Source organism: Stegastes partitus, unplaced genomic scaffold (genome assembly GCF_000690725.1).
Source record: "Stegastes partitus isolate 25-593 unplaced genomic scaffold, Stegastes_partitus-1.0.2 Scaffold160, whole genome shotgun sequence".
Classification (NCBI taxonomy): Eukaryota; Metazoa; Chordata; class Actinopteri; family Pomacentridae; genus Stegastes; species Stegastes partitus.
In genome coordinates this window covers 172,946-191,174 of record NW_007577891.1, presented here as the reverse complement: position 1 = coordinate 191,174, position 18,229 = coordinate 172,946, and the positions used below count along the sequence as shown (strand labels likewise).

General features: G+C 42.5%; 1 protein-coding gene across 1 annotated transcript in view; it reads left to right on the top strand.

Moving 5' to 3' along the window:
- myot (myotilin) overlaps positions 1-18,229 on the top strand; it is a 41,012-nt gene that overhangs the window by 18,024 nt on the left and 4,759 nt on the right. Inside the window, exons 8-18 of the mRNA XM_008279488.1 lie at positions 6,149-6,155; positions 6,229-6,396; positions 8,093-8,315; positions 9,874-10,919; positions 13,080-13,230; positions 13,450-13,551; positions 15,192-15,229; positions 15,880-16,018; positions 16,166-16,373; positions 16,481-16,646; positions 17,508-17,641. Of these exons, the coding sequence (XP_008277710.1) occupies positions 6,149-6,155; positions 6,229-6,396; positions 8,093-8,315; positions 9,874-10,919; positions 13,080-13,230; positions 13,450-13,551; positions 15,192-15,229; positions 15,880-16,018; positions 16,166-16,373; positions 16,481-16,646; positions 17,508-17,641 (2,382 nt within the window). The remainder of the gene's footprint in view (positions 1-6,148; positions 6,156-6,228; positions 6,397-8,092; positions 8,316-9,873; positions 10,920-13,079; positions 13,231-13,449; positions 13,552-15,191; positions 15,230-15,879; positions 16,019-16,165; positions 16,374-16,480; positions 16,647-17,507; positions 17,642-18,229) is intronic.

Here is an 18,229-nt window from a genome sequence, read left to right as displayed (position 1 = left end):
GTCTTGGTGGCCTCCCTCACTGTTCTCACTCAGTTTTTGATGATGACCAGCTCTAGGCAGCTTATGTGCCGTATACCTTCTATTTCTGGTACTCTGAGGGTCATTCAGTGACTTGGAAAGTTTCTCATGCTTTGTAATAACCTTATCACAGAGTGTTATTTTGTCGTCATGGTGCATTTATAGCCAGGAGAACTTATTCACCAGTGACTGGACCTTCCACATACAGGCGTCTTCATACAGCAGTCACATGAGGCGCATTCACTGCACTCAGACTATCTTCGTTTTACTAATTTTGTGCCTTGAGCCCCCCCACCCCCTTCATGGCAATGCTGCAGTCATTTGTGAATGAGTGTGTGGGTGATTGGGTAAAATGAGAAACACACTGTGAAGCACTTTGCAAAACCTCGCTAAGGTTAAAAGTGAAGACTATTTAAAATCTACCATTTGCGTCTAGCTCCAATTTGGCTGCACCTGTGTTGAATTAGTCACTTTAAGGGGGCGAATACTTACGCAAGTACTTGTTTAATGTTTTTAGTTGACATTACTTTAAAAAAAAATGTCTTTTTTGTAAATTCTTGTCAAAAAAGTGAAATTAAACTGAAAGTAATTCAAAGCTGAAAAGCAGAAATATGGGAAAAACTTCCAAAAAGGGTGGTTGCTTATATAGGCATTACTAACGAATCAAGCACTCGTTTATCTAGTGGGTATTTGTGACGTGGTATATGTGACAGAGCGATGCCGCAGGTCCTTCCTTGCTGCTGCTGTTAGACTGTACAACCAGCACTGCTCCCAGTAGACCGCACACAAAACTCATACATCTCTTTGGTACAATATCATGTGATTTATGAATGTTTTTCAGGTTAAAAACTCTGTGTAATATCTATTTTTCATTGCTTAAATGTTTGTACGATCTTTGCTGCTGTAACATCGCAAATTCCCCCACTGTGGGATTAATAAAGGCTTGCAGTCATCCCCAAACGTATTCATACCCTTCCATTAAAGAAAAGGCAAAATTCACAATAGTCACTTAAATAACTAGAAATTGAAAAAAGTAATAATAAATAAAAATTTGCTAAATTATAATTCAGTGAAATAAGACATTAATTTTGAATTGTGGTTGAAAAGAATAATTTAAAAAAATAAAAACTAAACAAATTAGAGCACTTTGCTGATGAGCAGTGGGCCAAAATCAAACTACCTGTCAACAGGTGCAGAAGTCTGATTGAGAGTTACAGAAAACACTTGATTGCATTGATTGCCTCAAAGAGTTGTTTAACAAAATATCAGTTTACGGGTCCCATCATGCTTGTTTGCTTATTTTTTTGTTTTCTTAATATTTCTGTTGAACCACAACTCAAAAGCAACGTCATGATTTTCATTAATTTTTTATTTATTATTAATTTTTTTTGTCAATGTCAGCTTATTTCCGTGACTTTTTTCCTTCTTTAATGGGAGGGTATGAATACATTTGAGGACGACTGAATCTTATTTCCTTTAAGAAAACTGCTGCAGTTCCTCTTTTTGTCCAGATGAGGTCGCTGTTGTATTATTCTAAACGTGCAGATCAGGTCAATTTTCTATTTAATAAAGAAGTGAATGAAGTTTATCAGTTATCAGCTGTATTGATGATTAATCAGGAAACAAATGCTGCTTTTTAAAGAGTGATTTTCAACATTAATTAAAGTGATTGAACAAAACAATGCCGGGAGCGAGGAGAGGACCTCGGCGTGTCGTCATGGTGACGATGCTGAGCCGCTGCTGGACCTGCGCGTTCACGTCGCCCCGCATACTGGGCCGCCGTGAACGCGCGGTGTCACCTGTTGCAGCGCAGCTCCTCGGCGGAGTTCGGACCGGAGCTCCCGCTGAGAAAGTCCGCTTCCATTCAGCCGTTACCGGGCTCTGAGGACGGTGCCGTAGAGCCGTGTACCGAGGTAAGACCACATCCCGTCTGTGTCCGCGCTACAGGGGAGGCGGTTTCATCCCTCCAACCTGAAACTGTCGCTTTTTTGGACTCAAACTTTTTTTTTCCCGCATTTTAAGCTAATTTACAAACTTGCTAATTTTCCTTCTTTGTTTATATCGCGGTAACTCAACACGTCGAGCTCTCCTTTAAAGGCCAAACTATGTTTAGAGCCGCTTGGAAAGTGAACTTTGGTCTATTTTAGGGGTTTGTGTCACGGTCGGTGCCGCTTCAGAGCCGCTACAGGAGGGGGGAGTAGCCTGGAGATAATTAAGCTAGCTCTGACTTTTAATTAACCGTTAGCCCAGGTTTTCACGTAACTTTGGCTAACTCAGGAGGCTAGTTTCTAAAACATCCCCTCAAACACACGTGGGAATGAAGTGAAATGTGATATGAGCATATTTCTCGCTTCTCTGGGATCCTCTGGAGCTCTACTTTTGGAAACACCATAAATATACGTCTTTACTGTTGTGTTAGCTTCATGTAACACAATCCATAGTTTAGCCAAGTGGTACCTTAGAAACAGTCATGAGCTCATGTGTAAAGTGGCACTATGAGATCTGCCCTTCAGGCTTCACCAGCAGCCACAGAATGACTCAAATGTAAGGAAAAGTGTCTGTAAATGTTAGATAACCAATAGAGAGGGGTCCCTTTGTGGTATTTTTATTGTTGATTTATTCATTTTTAAAGTATGTGCAGAAATGCTTCCATTCACATGCATTCAGTTGGAGCAGAAAATGACTACAATTTTGAATATGGAACCACAAATAACATAAATGTCAGAAGTACCACAGTTGAGCATCCTGTCACTGGTGCTGCTCAGTGATATTTCATCTCTTGAGTTTGTTTTTTTTGTTTTCACCAAGTGCGTCCTCAGCTTTGACTTGGGCTCACATTCGCATCCAGTGGGTGTTTAATGGTGTGAAGTATGCTTGGCTGGGATCAGTGTGTCCACTCCAGCGTCCGGGGCGATGATCTCATCTGTAATGTGAAGAGCAGACATGGCGTCTGTGTCCTTCAGAAACCCCCCTCTTTTCCTCAGCGCTGCTGCTGCTGCTGCACACAACAACATTTGTTCAGACGGAGCTGGCAGCAGTCTGGCGTCTAAGGTCACGTTGAGGTTCTCCGGGCAACTTCAAGTTTATCTGATTTTTTGTTATTGATTTGATCATTTAACGAGGAGGAGGAGGAAGTGGATTATCTGTAGCTTGTGATGCATCTGGTGGTTTGTGCTTTTTCCCCATAATAATAATAATAATAAAAAAGAACATAAATAGTGACACAATCTGCTTATTATGGTTGGCTAAAGAGTACTTTCAGATGCCAAATAAATGGGTGTTGTGTCTTTTTGCATGGCAAGTTGGTATGTATTAAAGTAAATTTTTGCTTTCCTCACTTTTCATCTTATTTGAGATGATGAACGCTTTCCTTTTCTGGCTGAAGTTCCTTCTCCTGGTCTGTCATCAAAATGCAATAAGCTGCACGACTTTTATCCTGACTTGAAAGTAAATTATTGTAGTGGGGTTGTGTAACCTTGTTTGGTTGATTAGTAGTGTTATGAAGATGTTAGAAAACAGTAGTTAGACGTTTAGTGTATCCAGCTTTTGCTAGAATGGATCCTGCCTTGGTTGCTTGTCAAATAAATCGACAAATGAGTGAATTAATGAAGTAAATGACGCTCATCCACAATCCCTCTCTGGATGAAAGTGATGTTTTTATCTCCACCCAGTGTTTAGGACGTACACGTTAGTCCGGTCGACTTTTATTTTGCAAAAGTCTGCAAAATTTTGCTAAACACCCATATTGTTGTCCCTCCGTGTTGTCGTCGGTCATACAGAGGACTTAGGAGAGCCTGGCATGCGCCTACCCACAATGCCATGCAGGTTGTGTGTGTGTGTGTGCATGTGTGTGTGTTAAAAGGGTTGGGTCACCAGTACAGCATCTGCACCTGCCAGCCGATGTCCGAATACCAAGACCAATATAGCTTTGCCCACTTAATCACACAAACACACAGATACACACACTAACTCGCACACACATGCTATCACAGGATTAAGTCACACACACACACACACACACACACACACACACACACACACACATTGCTTTCACGCAGCAGCATTAAAAGCACAGAAACTACAACACACTCTCACTAACTCAGTAGACTTATACACACATCCTCACATCCTGCACAGTGAGAATTAACCGAGGCGCCGCCGACCTTTAAAAAGAATCACAGACAAGTTTAGATCTAGATGAGCTGATAAACTGCCGACATGTCTTTGAGCTTTTCGGTTCACCACCTTGGTTTGTGTTTGCATAGATTCACTCATATTGACTCGTCAGACAGGCGTAATAAATACCTTACAAAGGTGCTGCATTAGAGGGATCAATCAGTTACCAGCCTGACTGATTATCAGATACAATATGCAGCATTTTTCTGATTATAGATGTTGCTGTTTTTTTTTTTAAACTTTTCTCTGCTGCAGCCGCCTCTTTCTATTTGTAGTCTCAAGCAATGTCCAGCCCACAGTACGTAATATATGTAATATAAGTTGTCTTTGAATTAAAGATATGTAAAACATTTAAAAACAAAGGCCTTTTAATATATTTTACTTTATTTTGGACTTTGTGTTATTCTGAATATTGCCACCAAGGTTTTAATTTATCCTGCAAATTATATCAGTTCCAAATTCGGCTAAACAATTGATGATATAATATTATAAGAACTGCTAAATGACCTCATGCGACTCCTCCGTTGCATTAGCTGCATTTTTTTTTGTTTGTCTTGATAAAGGCTAAATGTCCTGCAACATAGCATTATAAATGGAGCATTGTGATGCTATAAAGATGCCCAGAATTTGCTTTTTAGCCAAATAAAAAAGTCATTATTTCCTTTTTTGTTGTTTTTTCCAATGGAAAAGAAATGCAAAATTGTTATTACCACTAAAATCATGACTTGTGACAATCATGTTATCAATCTAGATAGCTGCCTTGTGAATTATTTTGCATATTGTTCAGCCCTAGTTCTAAATATTAAATAGCAATATTCTTGATTGCTAATCATAAACACGTCGTCCCTGCAAGAAAACACACAGGTTGACTTCTACTGCGTTACCTTCAGTTGTGACATGTACAGCATCCCAGCAGTGTGCATGCTAGCTTACTGTAATGGTTTACTGGGACCATTAAATCAATCAGAGACAATGGTAATGTTATTAGTAACGCCCTCTGCTCTGACAAAAGACAGCTGTTAAATAATGCACATGTAAAATGTCACCAAAGTTGCTTTAATAAGCGTCTTCCTACAATATGCATGACAAAATGTGACTTGTACCTACTAAATAAACCACTTTTTGGCCTGATTTGGTGACATAATATTTTTTTTAAAAGCTTTCAGTATTTGTACCATTCTCTGTAAAGACGACAAGATTGTCTTAACAAGTATTTTCGGTAAAAGTGTTCACCTGAAAGCCTGAACTACACGTCTTCCAGGTTAATATGTGCCACTAGCGGCTTATCAAGGGTACAGTAATGAGAAATGTGTTTCACGTAGTGCTGAATAAGTACAGCAAGTACAAAATCATTTCACCCAAAATGATTTTAAGTTTACTTTTCAACTGTTAAAAATCCCCGTCAAATCTTTTCTTGGTAACGTCTTTAATAATCATTTTGAGGGAATTTTGATCAGAAACGAAGTGAACTCTAATTAATTTGATTTATTTGTAGTTTGTTGTTGCCTTTAAAATCCTTTGTAGGTTGCACCATCCTGCTAGGAGGTTATTTACTGGAATATTTAATCATCAATAATGTACAAACCTCAGAGAGATGTGGTGGAACATCAGGCCTTGGGTAAAGAAGAGCTAATAATGTAGACAGTACCGCGTTGTGCTCACTCATAAAATACGCTGCTTGTTGTTTGTTAAGTATGAAGTACCAGATCTAAATCCATCTTTAGAAGCTCTTAAGGCGTCCTGAAAGGGAACATTTGGGTTTCTCCCTGTAATGTAGCACTGAAAGGTCTTGACCTTAGTATGTGAAGTGCCTGAGGTCACTTACGCTGTGAACTGGCACTGTACAAATGGAGTTTAATTAGATTTGAATCCAGAAAGGCCACATGCGAGTGCACACATCGTTAAACATAATCATAAAAACATTGTGTTTGTCCATCGGTGCATTTTGATCCAGATCCAAGGTTGGAGTTTCACGCTCTTTCAGACTGTTTGTCAGCTGATGCTGTCCCAGCCAGAACTGTCTTGTGCCCTCAGGAGACCAGAAATGCAGAGAAACGGTGTTTGTGCGAGAGCGCAGAGAGAGACTGCTATTGTCATCACGCTGCTGCCCAGGCCAGACTACGTGGTAGTCATGGGAACAGCATTCCTTCCTTGTAGAAAAGTAAAGGAGCAGCCAGGCCGGGTATTACAGGAAGAGAACCAGTGAGTGGGCTGAGATGATATCTGTTACTCCCATCAGACAGCTCCACTGCTGCGATGACAGTCAGGGGGAAACAAACCGCTATGAAGACTTTTTCTCACCAGCCGTCATGTGGATCTGAACAGTGAAGAGCTGAGCCACTGATGGTGCTCAGAGTCTCCTGGTGAGGGGACCAGCATGATAGACATCAGCTGTTGAGATAGATACAGCGAGATTTAGTGAGCATTTCGTATAATGCTTGTGCAGCCGTTTCTTAATCGTCTTCAGTAGCATGTCTGTGAAGGTTCTCAGTCGTCCAGGTCTTGGTTGTTCTCATAGTTTAATCGTAGCAACTGGACCTGCTTAAGGTTCTTGAAGATCTCTCATCCGAGAGGCTTCATCAGTTCTGACTGACTAGTTGGGAGTTCCAGATACTGATATTCTTAAGGAGCCATCAACACCCGTCGTCTTCAGTGCAACTTAAGGTCCTAAAATATTTGTCTAAATTAGATTTATTGAGCCAAACTCCCACCAGTCATGCTTTAGTTCTCATCTGTTTCCCAACTCGATGTTTGTATTCCTACAGTCACAGTGATTGTTTCTGCCAAGAGTTTCTGTCTCAGATTGGTGTCACAGCACTGAGGTTATTAGATTATTGCTGAGATTGAGCACCAACCTTGTACAGTTTAATTGTTTTGACCTGTTGCTCAGAACCCACTCTGCGATTGTTGACACTAAAGAAAAATCACTAGCACTAAAATTCACAACGTGTATCATCTCAAGGCTCTTCGCATAGTAAGATGAAGACGTTACAAAATGTGTACCGAAATCCCAACAAACTCAAAGGGTTTTTTGGAGTCGAATAGGAGTTCAGAATAAGACAAAAACTAACATGTTTTTACCTATTGTTAATTATTAGGGGATCATTTACTTGAGAACAGTTGACAATGTGATCATTTGTGGTTTTCACATGGCCAGTAGTGAGAGGAAAATGCATTGATTTAAAATAAGGCAACGGAGACACAGTTATTCTCTTACTGTATGTGGATTGATCATGCTTAGTTTCCTGCTTAATTATGCCCTAAAGGCTCTTTTTGAGTCAGGAAATGTTCTGTTTTATGTGAACAAACTGGACAAAATGTTAACTCTAGGATGGATTTTTGGTGTTTTTTATACAGTATCACATAAATAGTTTTTGGACCCCAGTGTTTGATGAATGCCTGAATAAATGCGTTGAAGTGATTGATTTTAGTCAAGGACTATAATGTAATTAAGCATATGTAACAGACTTTGAATATGTTCAGTAGAAGACAACTGGACTCCTTGTTTTGGTTCTTGCAGATGTTTCACTTCTCACCCAAGAGGCTTCTCTTGGATAAGAGGTGAAACATGTTGAAGTCCATTTGCCTTCTGCTGAAGCTCCTACCATTACCATGACCTGGATGGCTGAGAATCTATACAAACATCTATATTTAATGTGTATCTGAGGCGCTTTACATCGTGGAATTACTTGCAGGCAGAGCTGACACTCTGTTTGACCTCCTGTCAGATCAGGGGTTTGTCACAGATATGATCTCTTTAGCTTCAGGAACTATGCGGATGAACTTCAGTTTAACAGTTTCTATAATTCATTCATCAGTTATCTTAAATCTGCTCTCTTCTCCTCACAAAATAGTTTTTGTGAATGTATTTTAACTCACGTCTGTGTTTACCCGTCAGTTTCCCGGAGCCTCAGCTGGTCAACTACTCCTCTGAAGAGCCGTTCGGTCGCAGCGAGGAGGAGAGTGCCTTCAGCTCAGAGGGACAAAGGTCACCGGAGGTCACTATCCAAGCCTGTACACCCAGCCCTCCGCCTCCACCCTCACCACCACCACCAGAACAAGTCAAGGAGGAGAAAGCCCCGACAACCAAGCTGTTTACTCCAAGCAAGCTCACTTTCACAGTAAGAGCATTCCTCATCACTTTAGGCCTCTGTGGGAGGTTGTTTTTTTTTGCTGCAGTTGTTGCTGTCTGTCTGCAATAGACAGTATCTGTAGCTATTATTCTGCTCTACTTACAGTTGTGAGCAAAAACTTACATACGTATAAAGACCATGTTTAATATTGCAGACCAGAGTTTCCAGTGACCTCTGTGACTCCTTGTTTTCTGTGATGGAGTCATTGAAACATATGCATCACAAAAAACAATCTTGTCTTTTGGTTCTTTCATGCATTTGTTATAGGTCTCCTGGAAATGTTAGAAAATCTGCTGGTTCAAAAATATACATGCAACGCCTTGAATTATCAGTTTGAGTGATATAGAAAGCTGTGTTGATCAGTTTTTCTTAGTGACATGGCCTTTCAGGAGTGTATACAAATGACTCCAGCTGCGGATTTCTCTGAGACGATTTAAATGTTCAACAGACTCATTTGATACACTCATCAGCCACAAATGCTACAACGGGAAAGTAACTCAGCACAGATTTGAAAAAAACAAATCATTGACTTGAACGGGTCAGAAAAGTCACTTCAAGCAACTGCAGATCCCAAAATCACCTGTGCAAACTGTTTTTAAGTCTGGAAAAAATTTCTGTGGTCAGATGAAACTAAATTGAGCTATTTGGCCAAAAATATGTTTGGTCGTGAGAAGTTTAGACCTTTTAACCACAAGAACACCAAACCTACTGTCGAGCATGGTGGTGGCAGTATAATGCTCTGGGGTTGTTTTGCTGCCAGTAGAACTGGAGCTTTACACAAAGTAAATGAAATAATTAAGAAGGAAGATTATCTCCACGTTCTTAAGGAAGACCTAAAATCATCAGCTGGAAAGTCGGGTCTTGGTTGCAGTTAGGTGTTCCAACAAGGCAGTGACATCAAAAGTGTTAAAGAGATGTTTAAATCAGGCTAGAATTGAGGTTTTAGACTTTCTTCACCAGCATCCTGACTGAAACCCCAACAGGAATCTGTGGGCTGAGTTGAAGAAACAAGTCTGTGTCAGAAAGCCAACAAATTTGGTTGTGCAGAGGCGTGGTCAAAGATACAACCAGAACTTTGCCAGAAGCTTGTCGACAGGTACCAGAAGGGCCTAGTTGAGGTGAAAATGGCTGAGGAACATTTAACCAAATAATGGCATTACTGTACGTATATGTTTGACCCAGCACATTTTGGCATTTTTCCAGAAGAGCTTTAATAAATCTATGAAAGAAACATATGATTGTTTTTGTGACAGAGAAAGATGTGTTTCAGTGATTCCATCTTAGAAACTTCTGAGTTATAGGACTATAATATATGTTATGGCAGTGTTGAGTTTCCAAGCGTATGTAAGCGTTTGCTCACCAAGGGTAAAACCATTAGATTTTTATGTTTAAGTGACGTTTGGTTTTTCATGTTCATGTTAATTAGCTTCAGCCCAGCAAATGGAAATGTGTGGAAGTTTATCAAAGCCTCTTTTTCATTACATCAGAAATGGCATAACTCCATCTTTTTCAGTTTTTGTAAATGTCAGTGTCTTCTCTCCTCCAGTCCTCCCAGTCAGGAGGCAACAACAACATGAACCTGTCGGACCTGCCTACCTTCACCCCCAGTGCCTTCCCTCCCAGTGCCTTCAACTATGAGCGTCCGAGGCACTTCATTCAGTCGCAGCCGGCCTTCCAAGCACCCAGCTACGAGAGCGTGCTGAAGGAGGCCCAGGAGAACCAGAACAACTCCCAGCAAACCCTCAGCAGTGCCCAGACGAGTCAAAATGTTGTGGAGACGCAGAGTCAGACCAAGTCTGTGTCGACACATAGTCAGTCGTTCTCTCAGACTCAGTCAGTGTCAAAGTCTGTGTCTCAGACTCAGTCACAGCTTCAGTCGCTGAGCCTCAGTCAGACTCAGAACCAGTCAGTGGCCCAGACACAGCTTCAGTCGCTGAGCCTCAGTCAGACTCAGAACCAGTCAGTGGCCCAGACACAGATCCAGACTCAGGCCAACGGAACAGGGAAGTCCTCCCCGTCCTCCTCCAGCCTCAGCTCTCCTATCACCACCCCGGCTTCCTCCATCGCACCTCCTTTTCCCACCATCACCCCTTTACTCAGCCCCTCTGCCACCACCTCGTCCTCACCTTTCCCCTCCCCCTCCCCCTCATCCACCCTCCCTCGCACCACCATGCGCTCCACCATCACCCTCACCCCCAGCGTCCCCAGTGCCACCGGTCTGGGCAGCGCCACCTTGCCGGCTAACCAGGACTCCCTGTCAGCCTCAGCTGCCTACCTCTGCTCGGTGCTGCCCTCCCAGTCCCCCTTCTCCCCTCTCTCCTCCAAACTGTCTCCCAGCTCCGGCTTCCCCTCTCCATCCCGCTCCCCACTTGCTCCCTCCAGCCCTCTCCTCCCCATGAGGGCCTCCTCCTCTCCATCCTCCCTCCCTCAGCAACCTCTCCCGGTGTCCCCTTCCCTCCCTCGCTCCCCTCTCTCTCCTCCCTCCTCCTCCTCCTCCTCCTCTCTCCCACAGCCCAACACTCCCAACAGTCAGAACAGGGTACCGCCTGCTGTGGTCTCGCTGCCCGCCAGCTATAAGGGAACGCCAAGCATGTGAGTTGAAGTATACTTTCATTTTATTTGCACGTTTCAGATAAGTGCAGGCTGATTTCTGTTATTCTGTTCATCCCATTTATGAGGGTAGGCCGAATGAGAGAAACTTCTCTGTGCATGTTGCTGCACAGTTCAACAGCACCACAAACTGTAATTGACCATAAAGCTGAATCAACTGTTCTCTAAGACTGTTTGAACAAAACCTGGGCACTGAGGTGTGTGTTTTCCCCCAAACTGTTGTATGAGGCTGCATTGGTTTTACCTGATTGCACCTGATAAACTGTCATCTGAGTTAAACTGAGAGAATAGATGCTTTGAAGAACCTAAGAGGTGGAAAATCGGACTAAAAAACATCATATGATGACCATCTGGGTTGAAATCCTGAACAGTCTGAATCCCAGTCCTCCCCACAGATTTAACGTGATAATATGAATGCTTGTACATAGTGTGTGCCTGGATACAAACACTGTCAGTTCAACTTAAGGTTAACCTTCTAAACTCAAAGCAACTTCTGAGTCCTATTTAATTTTTACTTCCTGTTGGCTCATTTTACACGACAATTTAAAGTCCTGCAGTTCTGAGGCAACAGCAAATCTCCTTTGTGCACTAAAACATAGTTATAAATCATTTTTTAAAATTCTTTGATTCATTATTTTGGCAAAAATGTAAAAATCCTGGAATCAGGTTCCCTCCCACACTGAGACAAAATTGTGATTCGACATGCTATAGATATTTTACCTACATACATTTTTTTTTAACTACTTGTCTTCTTCCCTCTCTGCCTGCAGTTCAGCCCAGTTCTGCCAAAAAGTCACAGAATTTTTGTTTGTTTCTGAAATTCTAACACCCAGAAAGGGAACCTGAGACCTGCCTCCTCTTACACAGCAACATTTAAGGTTAAACATAATAATTGTGGAGCCAGCTGTTGGTAAATTACTACTTTCAAATGTACATCCTCCAACTAACCAGAAAAAATGACAGCCTCAGCAGGAATGATGGCACGATACTGTACAAGTTTAACTATTTAGCAAATGTATGAAAGTGAAAACAACATTGAACACTATTAACCTGCGTATATATTTCTTCACTAATTAAGTAAGAAATCTGAATAGAAAGCACTCTGCATACGGACGGATTTCAGACCTTTTGAAAGTGTTCACACTGTTGTGTTTCAGATTCGTCTCAGAACAGATTAAATAGTTTGTTGTCATTCTTCACCCACTGCTCCACAGTGACAAAGCAGTTGGAGTGTTTTGTTATGACACTCGCAGCTGAGCTCTGGTGCATCCTATTTCTGTCAGAGGTCCTTGAGATGCTTCTACAAATTGATTGGAGGAGTCTGAAGGGCCTTGTTCAGACAGATAACCAGGAACTCGGTGGTCTGTTTGAATTCTTTGTACAGAGCGTTGAGCCCGTCAGTGCAGCACTTCACCGACAGGCCACACATAAGACGTTCCTCATTAAGAGACACATAAATGATGCTCAGACCATGAAAAGCCAAATCCTCTGGACCGAGGGAAGAAAAATTAAACTGTTTGGCCACAATTCCAAACAGCATAGTACCGTCCCTACTGTCAGACACTGGTGGCAGCTTCAGGGACGGAGATGAGAGTTAGCAGAGAGGGATGCAGAAAAAATATAGAGCAATCATCACAAAAGTCTTGCCCAGAGTGCTCAGGACTTCAGCCAGGTTTACAATTCAGTAACACAATGACCCAAAGTCTACGGCCAAGACAACATAGAAAAACTCAGCCGAGTCCAGATCTGAATCCAATAAAGCAGCTTTAGAGAGACCTGAAAATGAATTTACACCAATGCTCCCCATTTGGCCAATTTAAAGGATTCCATTAAACAGATTGGGAGAAACTTCCAAAAGAAAGGTTTGACAGGCTTGTGGGATCATTCCTAGGAATACTTGAGGCCATCATTGCTTCCTTGAACCAAGTAAAGGGCTTCAATACTTCTGTAAATGGGATGTTTCAGTCTTTTATTGTTGTCATTGTGGAGCAGCTTGTGCAGATGAAGAGTCTGAAGCAACAAAATGTGGAAAACTTGACAGAGTCCTACTAATTTCTGTCAGCGCTGTAGATCAGACTACATTTCCACAACTAGTGAATAAAGGTTTGTTATTTACCTTTTCTTCTTTTACTTTTTCCCCAGCCTTCCCAAACCCATCTTGAAGAAGTCTGTAGCTCCTCGGCCTTCCTCCGCTCGCTCCACAGATGAAGACATCCAGGGCTCCAAAGACGCCCTCATTCAGGATCTGGAAAAGAAGCTTCGCTCAAAGGAGGCGAGGAGGAGAACCAACCAGGTGTGTTTGTTTGTGTGTCCTGCAAAGGGAGAGGTGAAAAAGAGCCCTACACATCATTCACACAACATTCCCCCAACAACACACAGCCTGCAGCCCACTGACAGCGTGTGCCTTCTTGTACAGAGCAGAGTAGAATTCTGTAGCATACTCAGTAACACACTTTATATGTGTGTGTGTGGAAAAATGACTATTTAACAACATGCAGCTTCGTTTTGACAGAAACTATCCTATGAGGAGCGTATGGCTCGCAGGCTGTTGGGTCCAGACAACGCTACCTACATGTTTGACCAAGATAATCTTTCAGACTCACAACTGGACCAGGTACAGCATTTATTTTGTTAGTGAGCCTCATTTACGGGTCATTCCATCTCAAGTCATCAGTTTTTTAGAGCAATTTCTGCTCGACCGTCTCTAATTTCCCTGGAAGTGTTTCATCATAGAGCTAAGTTTCAATGACAATATTTCAAGGACTGTTAGGAACATAAAAGCCTGAAATGTTCTCATCATTTCGCATCATGTCTCTGATTCATTATCAGCAATATTTATAAAGTAGATCAAATAATATGTGATTATCTGTGAGAATATTTAAAATATTTAAATATGAAAGGGCTGCAAGGTGTCTTGGTGGTTAGCATTGTTGCCTCGCAGCTAGAAGGTCGCTGGTTTGTGTCCCGGTGAGGACACCCGGGATCTTTCTGTGTGGAGTCTCCATGTTCTCCCCGTGCAGCGTGGGTTCTCTCTGGGTTCTCCGGCTTCCTCCCACACAGTCCAAAAACATGTTGAGGTTAATTGGTGATTCTAAATTGTCTGTAGGTGTGAATGTGAGTGTGCTTGGTTGTCTGTCTCTAAGTGTAGCCCTGTGATAGACTGGTTACCTGTCCAGGTGAACCTGCCTTCACCCTGAGTCAGCTGGGATAGACTCCAGCCCCCCACGACCCCAGTGAGGATTAAGCGGTGTATAGATAATGGATGGATGGATGGATGTTAAAACAAAGAGTTGTGGAGTTTCAGGGTGGTTCTTTAAATATAACTAAGAAAAATCTCAAATTTCATTGCTTGAAATGTGGCCAAAGGACGTTTTTATCTTAAAAAATGTTTTTTGGAAATTATTTAACAGTTAAAATTTTACAGATAACATTTTGAATATTTACAGGTTATGAGAAAAAAAGTTTCCAGCGAATCAGCGATGATCTCTCAGAAGGACTCGATGATTTGCGATGGAATAGCCCTTAATACAGAAGTCCTTCGATCCCAACAGTGTGCTTCAGGTTGCACCGATGTGTGCTGCAGAGCTGACGTTTATGTTGGCTCTGCTCCAGAACGCATTAGCTTTCATTTTGCTATTAAGCAAAAAGACCACACATTCATGCAGTCGTTTGGGTCTGAATGGCTGCACGGGGAGCCGGTTTCCCTCTCAGGGCCTCCTGATGGGCTCCCAGGCCCAAAGCTGAAAGAGCCGGGCAGCATAATCATCAGTGAGCTGCCTCATGCTGTCATTCTGACCTGCTCGCTCTGTGTGTGTGTGTGTGAGTGTGTGTGTGTGTGTGTGTGTGGGTGTGTGTGTGGGTGTGGGTGTGTGTGTGTGTGTGTGCAGGATTGTTCTGTCAAAAAGCCTCTGTCACACACAGGGCTTTGCACCATCTATTCTCTCTGTCGCACACAACACGAAACATCGCATACGTTCACACACACACACACACACACACACACACACACATACACACACACACACACCCCGTCCTGTCAAGCCAACAAGGTTTGTCAGCGGCTATTTCTGGCCTGCTTTTCTGGGAACGAGCCCCTTTCACTGGTGACAACAGGACTATTGTGTCAGAACATACACTCTCACACGCACAGAGTTACCCTCCTGGCATTTTGTCATCCGGTCGACCTCTATGATTAGTTCTCAAATCTGAAACCTGCGATTACACCTCTTCATGCTGATCTGTTTTCTGTTACAGCCAGACTCACCAGAAGGAAGACACACGGGTGGACTCTGGTAAACACCATTTATACATCAATACCGCATGTAATTATTAACCCAGGCTTCCAGTGATCATTAGAGCCTTGAACGATTCAGCATAACAGTGTTGTGGATGAAAAATAATTATGATCGCTTTGTTTTTCACTCCACGGCAGAAATAATTGAAGCTTTGTGATTGTGTCCGTTTGAGGGCACATAACTGCTTTATTAGGTGACATCACAGAAGCAGTAAATAGTCGTTTACTATTTTGGAGAAAACATTTTTATGTTTAAGTGTGATATCATGAAAAAAACAAACTTACACTGACCTGAATCACTCATATCCAAACTGATTTTTAAATTACTTGATTACAACTATTTAATATGATGTAGAAATGAGCAGATTTTATACATTGAACATTTCCAGTAAAGCATCCATTCATATTAATAGCCTGTATTAACTTTCTCTACATCGTGTGGGGCCATAAATATATTCCCACGTCTACTGAGTGTCTTGTAACTCCAGCTGCCTATCATTGGAGAGCCTGCCGTGCAGTATCCATGCCATGGAGGACAGAAACAGAACCGATATCGGCGTTAATGTGGTTGCCTGTGTTTGTTCACGAGTATTCAGTCAGTGAAAGTGAGGTAAAATGAGGTTATAAATAAGTAATGTTTCTCTGCAGGGGGAGGCACCACTCAGGGACAGACGAGAGGGGCAACGAGGGATCAGCTATCCAGGAGAAATGTTACGCTCCTCGCTTCCTGCAGATCCCCCCGGACCTCACAGTGGAGGAGGGACGCTTCTGCAGGATCGACTTCAAGGTTAATCTCGCTACGGGCTTCACATTTGACACTCAAGTCTTTATAACTGCAAGATCAGGGCTCCCTCAGAAATATACAGTCAATGCAACGATGGCAGTTGATGTGAAAATTAAATAAAGGGGTGAAAAAACTTTGTTATGACTTCAGGTTGGAGGCCTCCCGACCCCAGACGTGTGCTGGTACCTGGACGGTAAAGCCATCCGTCCAGACGACTACCACAAGATGCTGGTGTGTGAAAAAGGGATGCACTCGTTCATCATAGAGATCGTCACGGTGCATCACGCCGGCGTGTACGAGTGTGTGGCCAGAAACCGAGCCGGGGAGAGCAGATTCACCATGAGGCTCGATGTATTAGGTAAAGCAGAAGTTTGTCTCAGTAGAGTGAGCTGATGATGGGGATTGATTCAGTAAATCTACACCAGAGTGAGACAGAACTGAACCCACTTGTCCTCCTGTCTGCAGCTCAGGAAGTTCTCCGTCCTCCCACCTTCGTCCAGAAGATGTTGAACTCCAGAGCTCTAGAAGGCGACACCGTTAGGTTAGAGTGTAAAGTGGATGCTTCTCCTCCTCCGCAGCTTTTCTGGAAGAAAGATAAAGACATGCTGCGCATTGACCCCAACAGAATGAGGTAAGAGGCAGCTCTTGTCCTATTCCTGGATAATATTCAAGTGTACTTGAAGCAGTAATTCCTTTAATGGGATCCCGGCAGCCTGCTGAAGAGCTTCCTCTCTGGTAGCAAACACAAGTAGCAGCTCCTTTAATAAGCATCTCCATGGAAATGTACTCTCCACATCTGTATGTTGTTTGGCAGTTTTCAAAAACTTAAAAGTACAACTGTACACTATGTGCTCAAAACTAAATGACAAAGTTATCTACGGGCTGGTAGAAGATTCTGATGCACGTAAAGGGCCAAAACATTTGATATTACTTTGTTGAGCCGTTGTTGCTGCACGATTTGTACATTTCCAGTTATGTATTGCCCATTCTTAACCCTCCTATAGCATCTCTAAATAAGTCATAAACATATTTTTTTCAGTTTTATTTAAAGGGCTATTTACACATAAACGTGAGTAGCAGTTTTAATTATGATATTTTCTGGAGGTTTAAATTTGCTGGGGTCAAATTGAACCAAAGGAAATTTGAAGGTAATAAGAGGGTTAGTTATGTTTCCCCACATTGCAAAGTGATATTTATGTTTTTTGCCACATGAAAACAAAATAAATTGGCCAGTTTGGGTTTAAAAGAAAAAGTAACGTGCACAGCGATTTTTAACATTATTAAAAATATGTGTGAGAATCAAGGGGCTTATTTTGTTGTGCAGCTCTGATTACAACTAGTGCTGTCGGATGATGTGCATACTAGGCTATACAAAATGCACTTCCATGCAAAAGAATTGTACATTAGTTCTCTTTTTATTTTCATTTTATTTCTTTATTTTTACTTTTAGGCGTTTTGCATTCCACAGTTTGAAGCTCTTGTCTCTCCACAGTCTGTACCAGGACGGCTCCGGCCGGCAGTGCTTGTTGCTAGAGAGGGTGATGAAGTCCGATGCTGGCTGGTACACTCTGTCTGCCATCAACGAAGCTGGGATGTCCACATGCAACGCCAGGCTGGATGTCGGCAGTAAGTGTGTTCAGCTTTCTGTGCCCGTCTCGGCCATGTGCTGCGCGAGATAGTCTGGTAGTTACCATAGGAGCCAAGGCCATAAAACCAAACAGCAGATGGAGGATGTTGTGTGCTCAGCGCCACGGTGAATAACGCTCTATTCCCCGGAACACGTCAAACAAATGCTGTGTTATGCGATCGAGCGGAAACCTGATGAACTTGGGAGGCACCGAGCTGTTGGGCTCACCTGAAGAACAACCAGCGAGTCACGGCGATGACTGTCGAGTCCGTCCAGGAAAACACAGCGCAGCTATTAGGTTTCTGCTCGATCACGTAACACACCATCTGCTCTGTGGAGAGGTTCCACATGAGCGGCACTGCTCACCTGAGGAGGAAAGTGAGTTTAGAGTGCTTCATCTGAACCAGAACGGACCTCAGTAGATGGAGATTGTGCAGGAGAGGATGGTTTATGTTGCAGACGACAGTTCATAACAGCTCTGTGGAGGATTTAGTTTAGACTGCTGGTGTTACTGGTGCTTTGTATTAACCTATCGTGTAAATATTGGAGTTAAGACCCTAAAAAGTAACTTAAGATGTGGATGTATC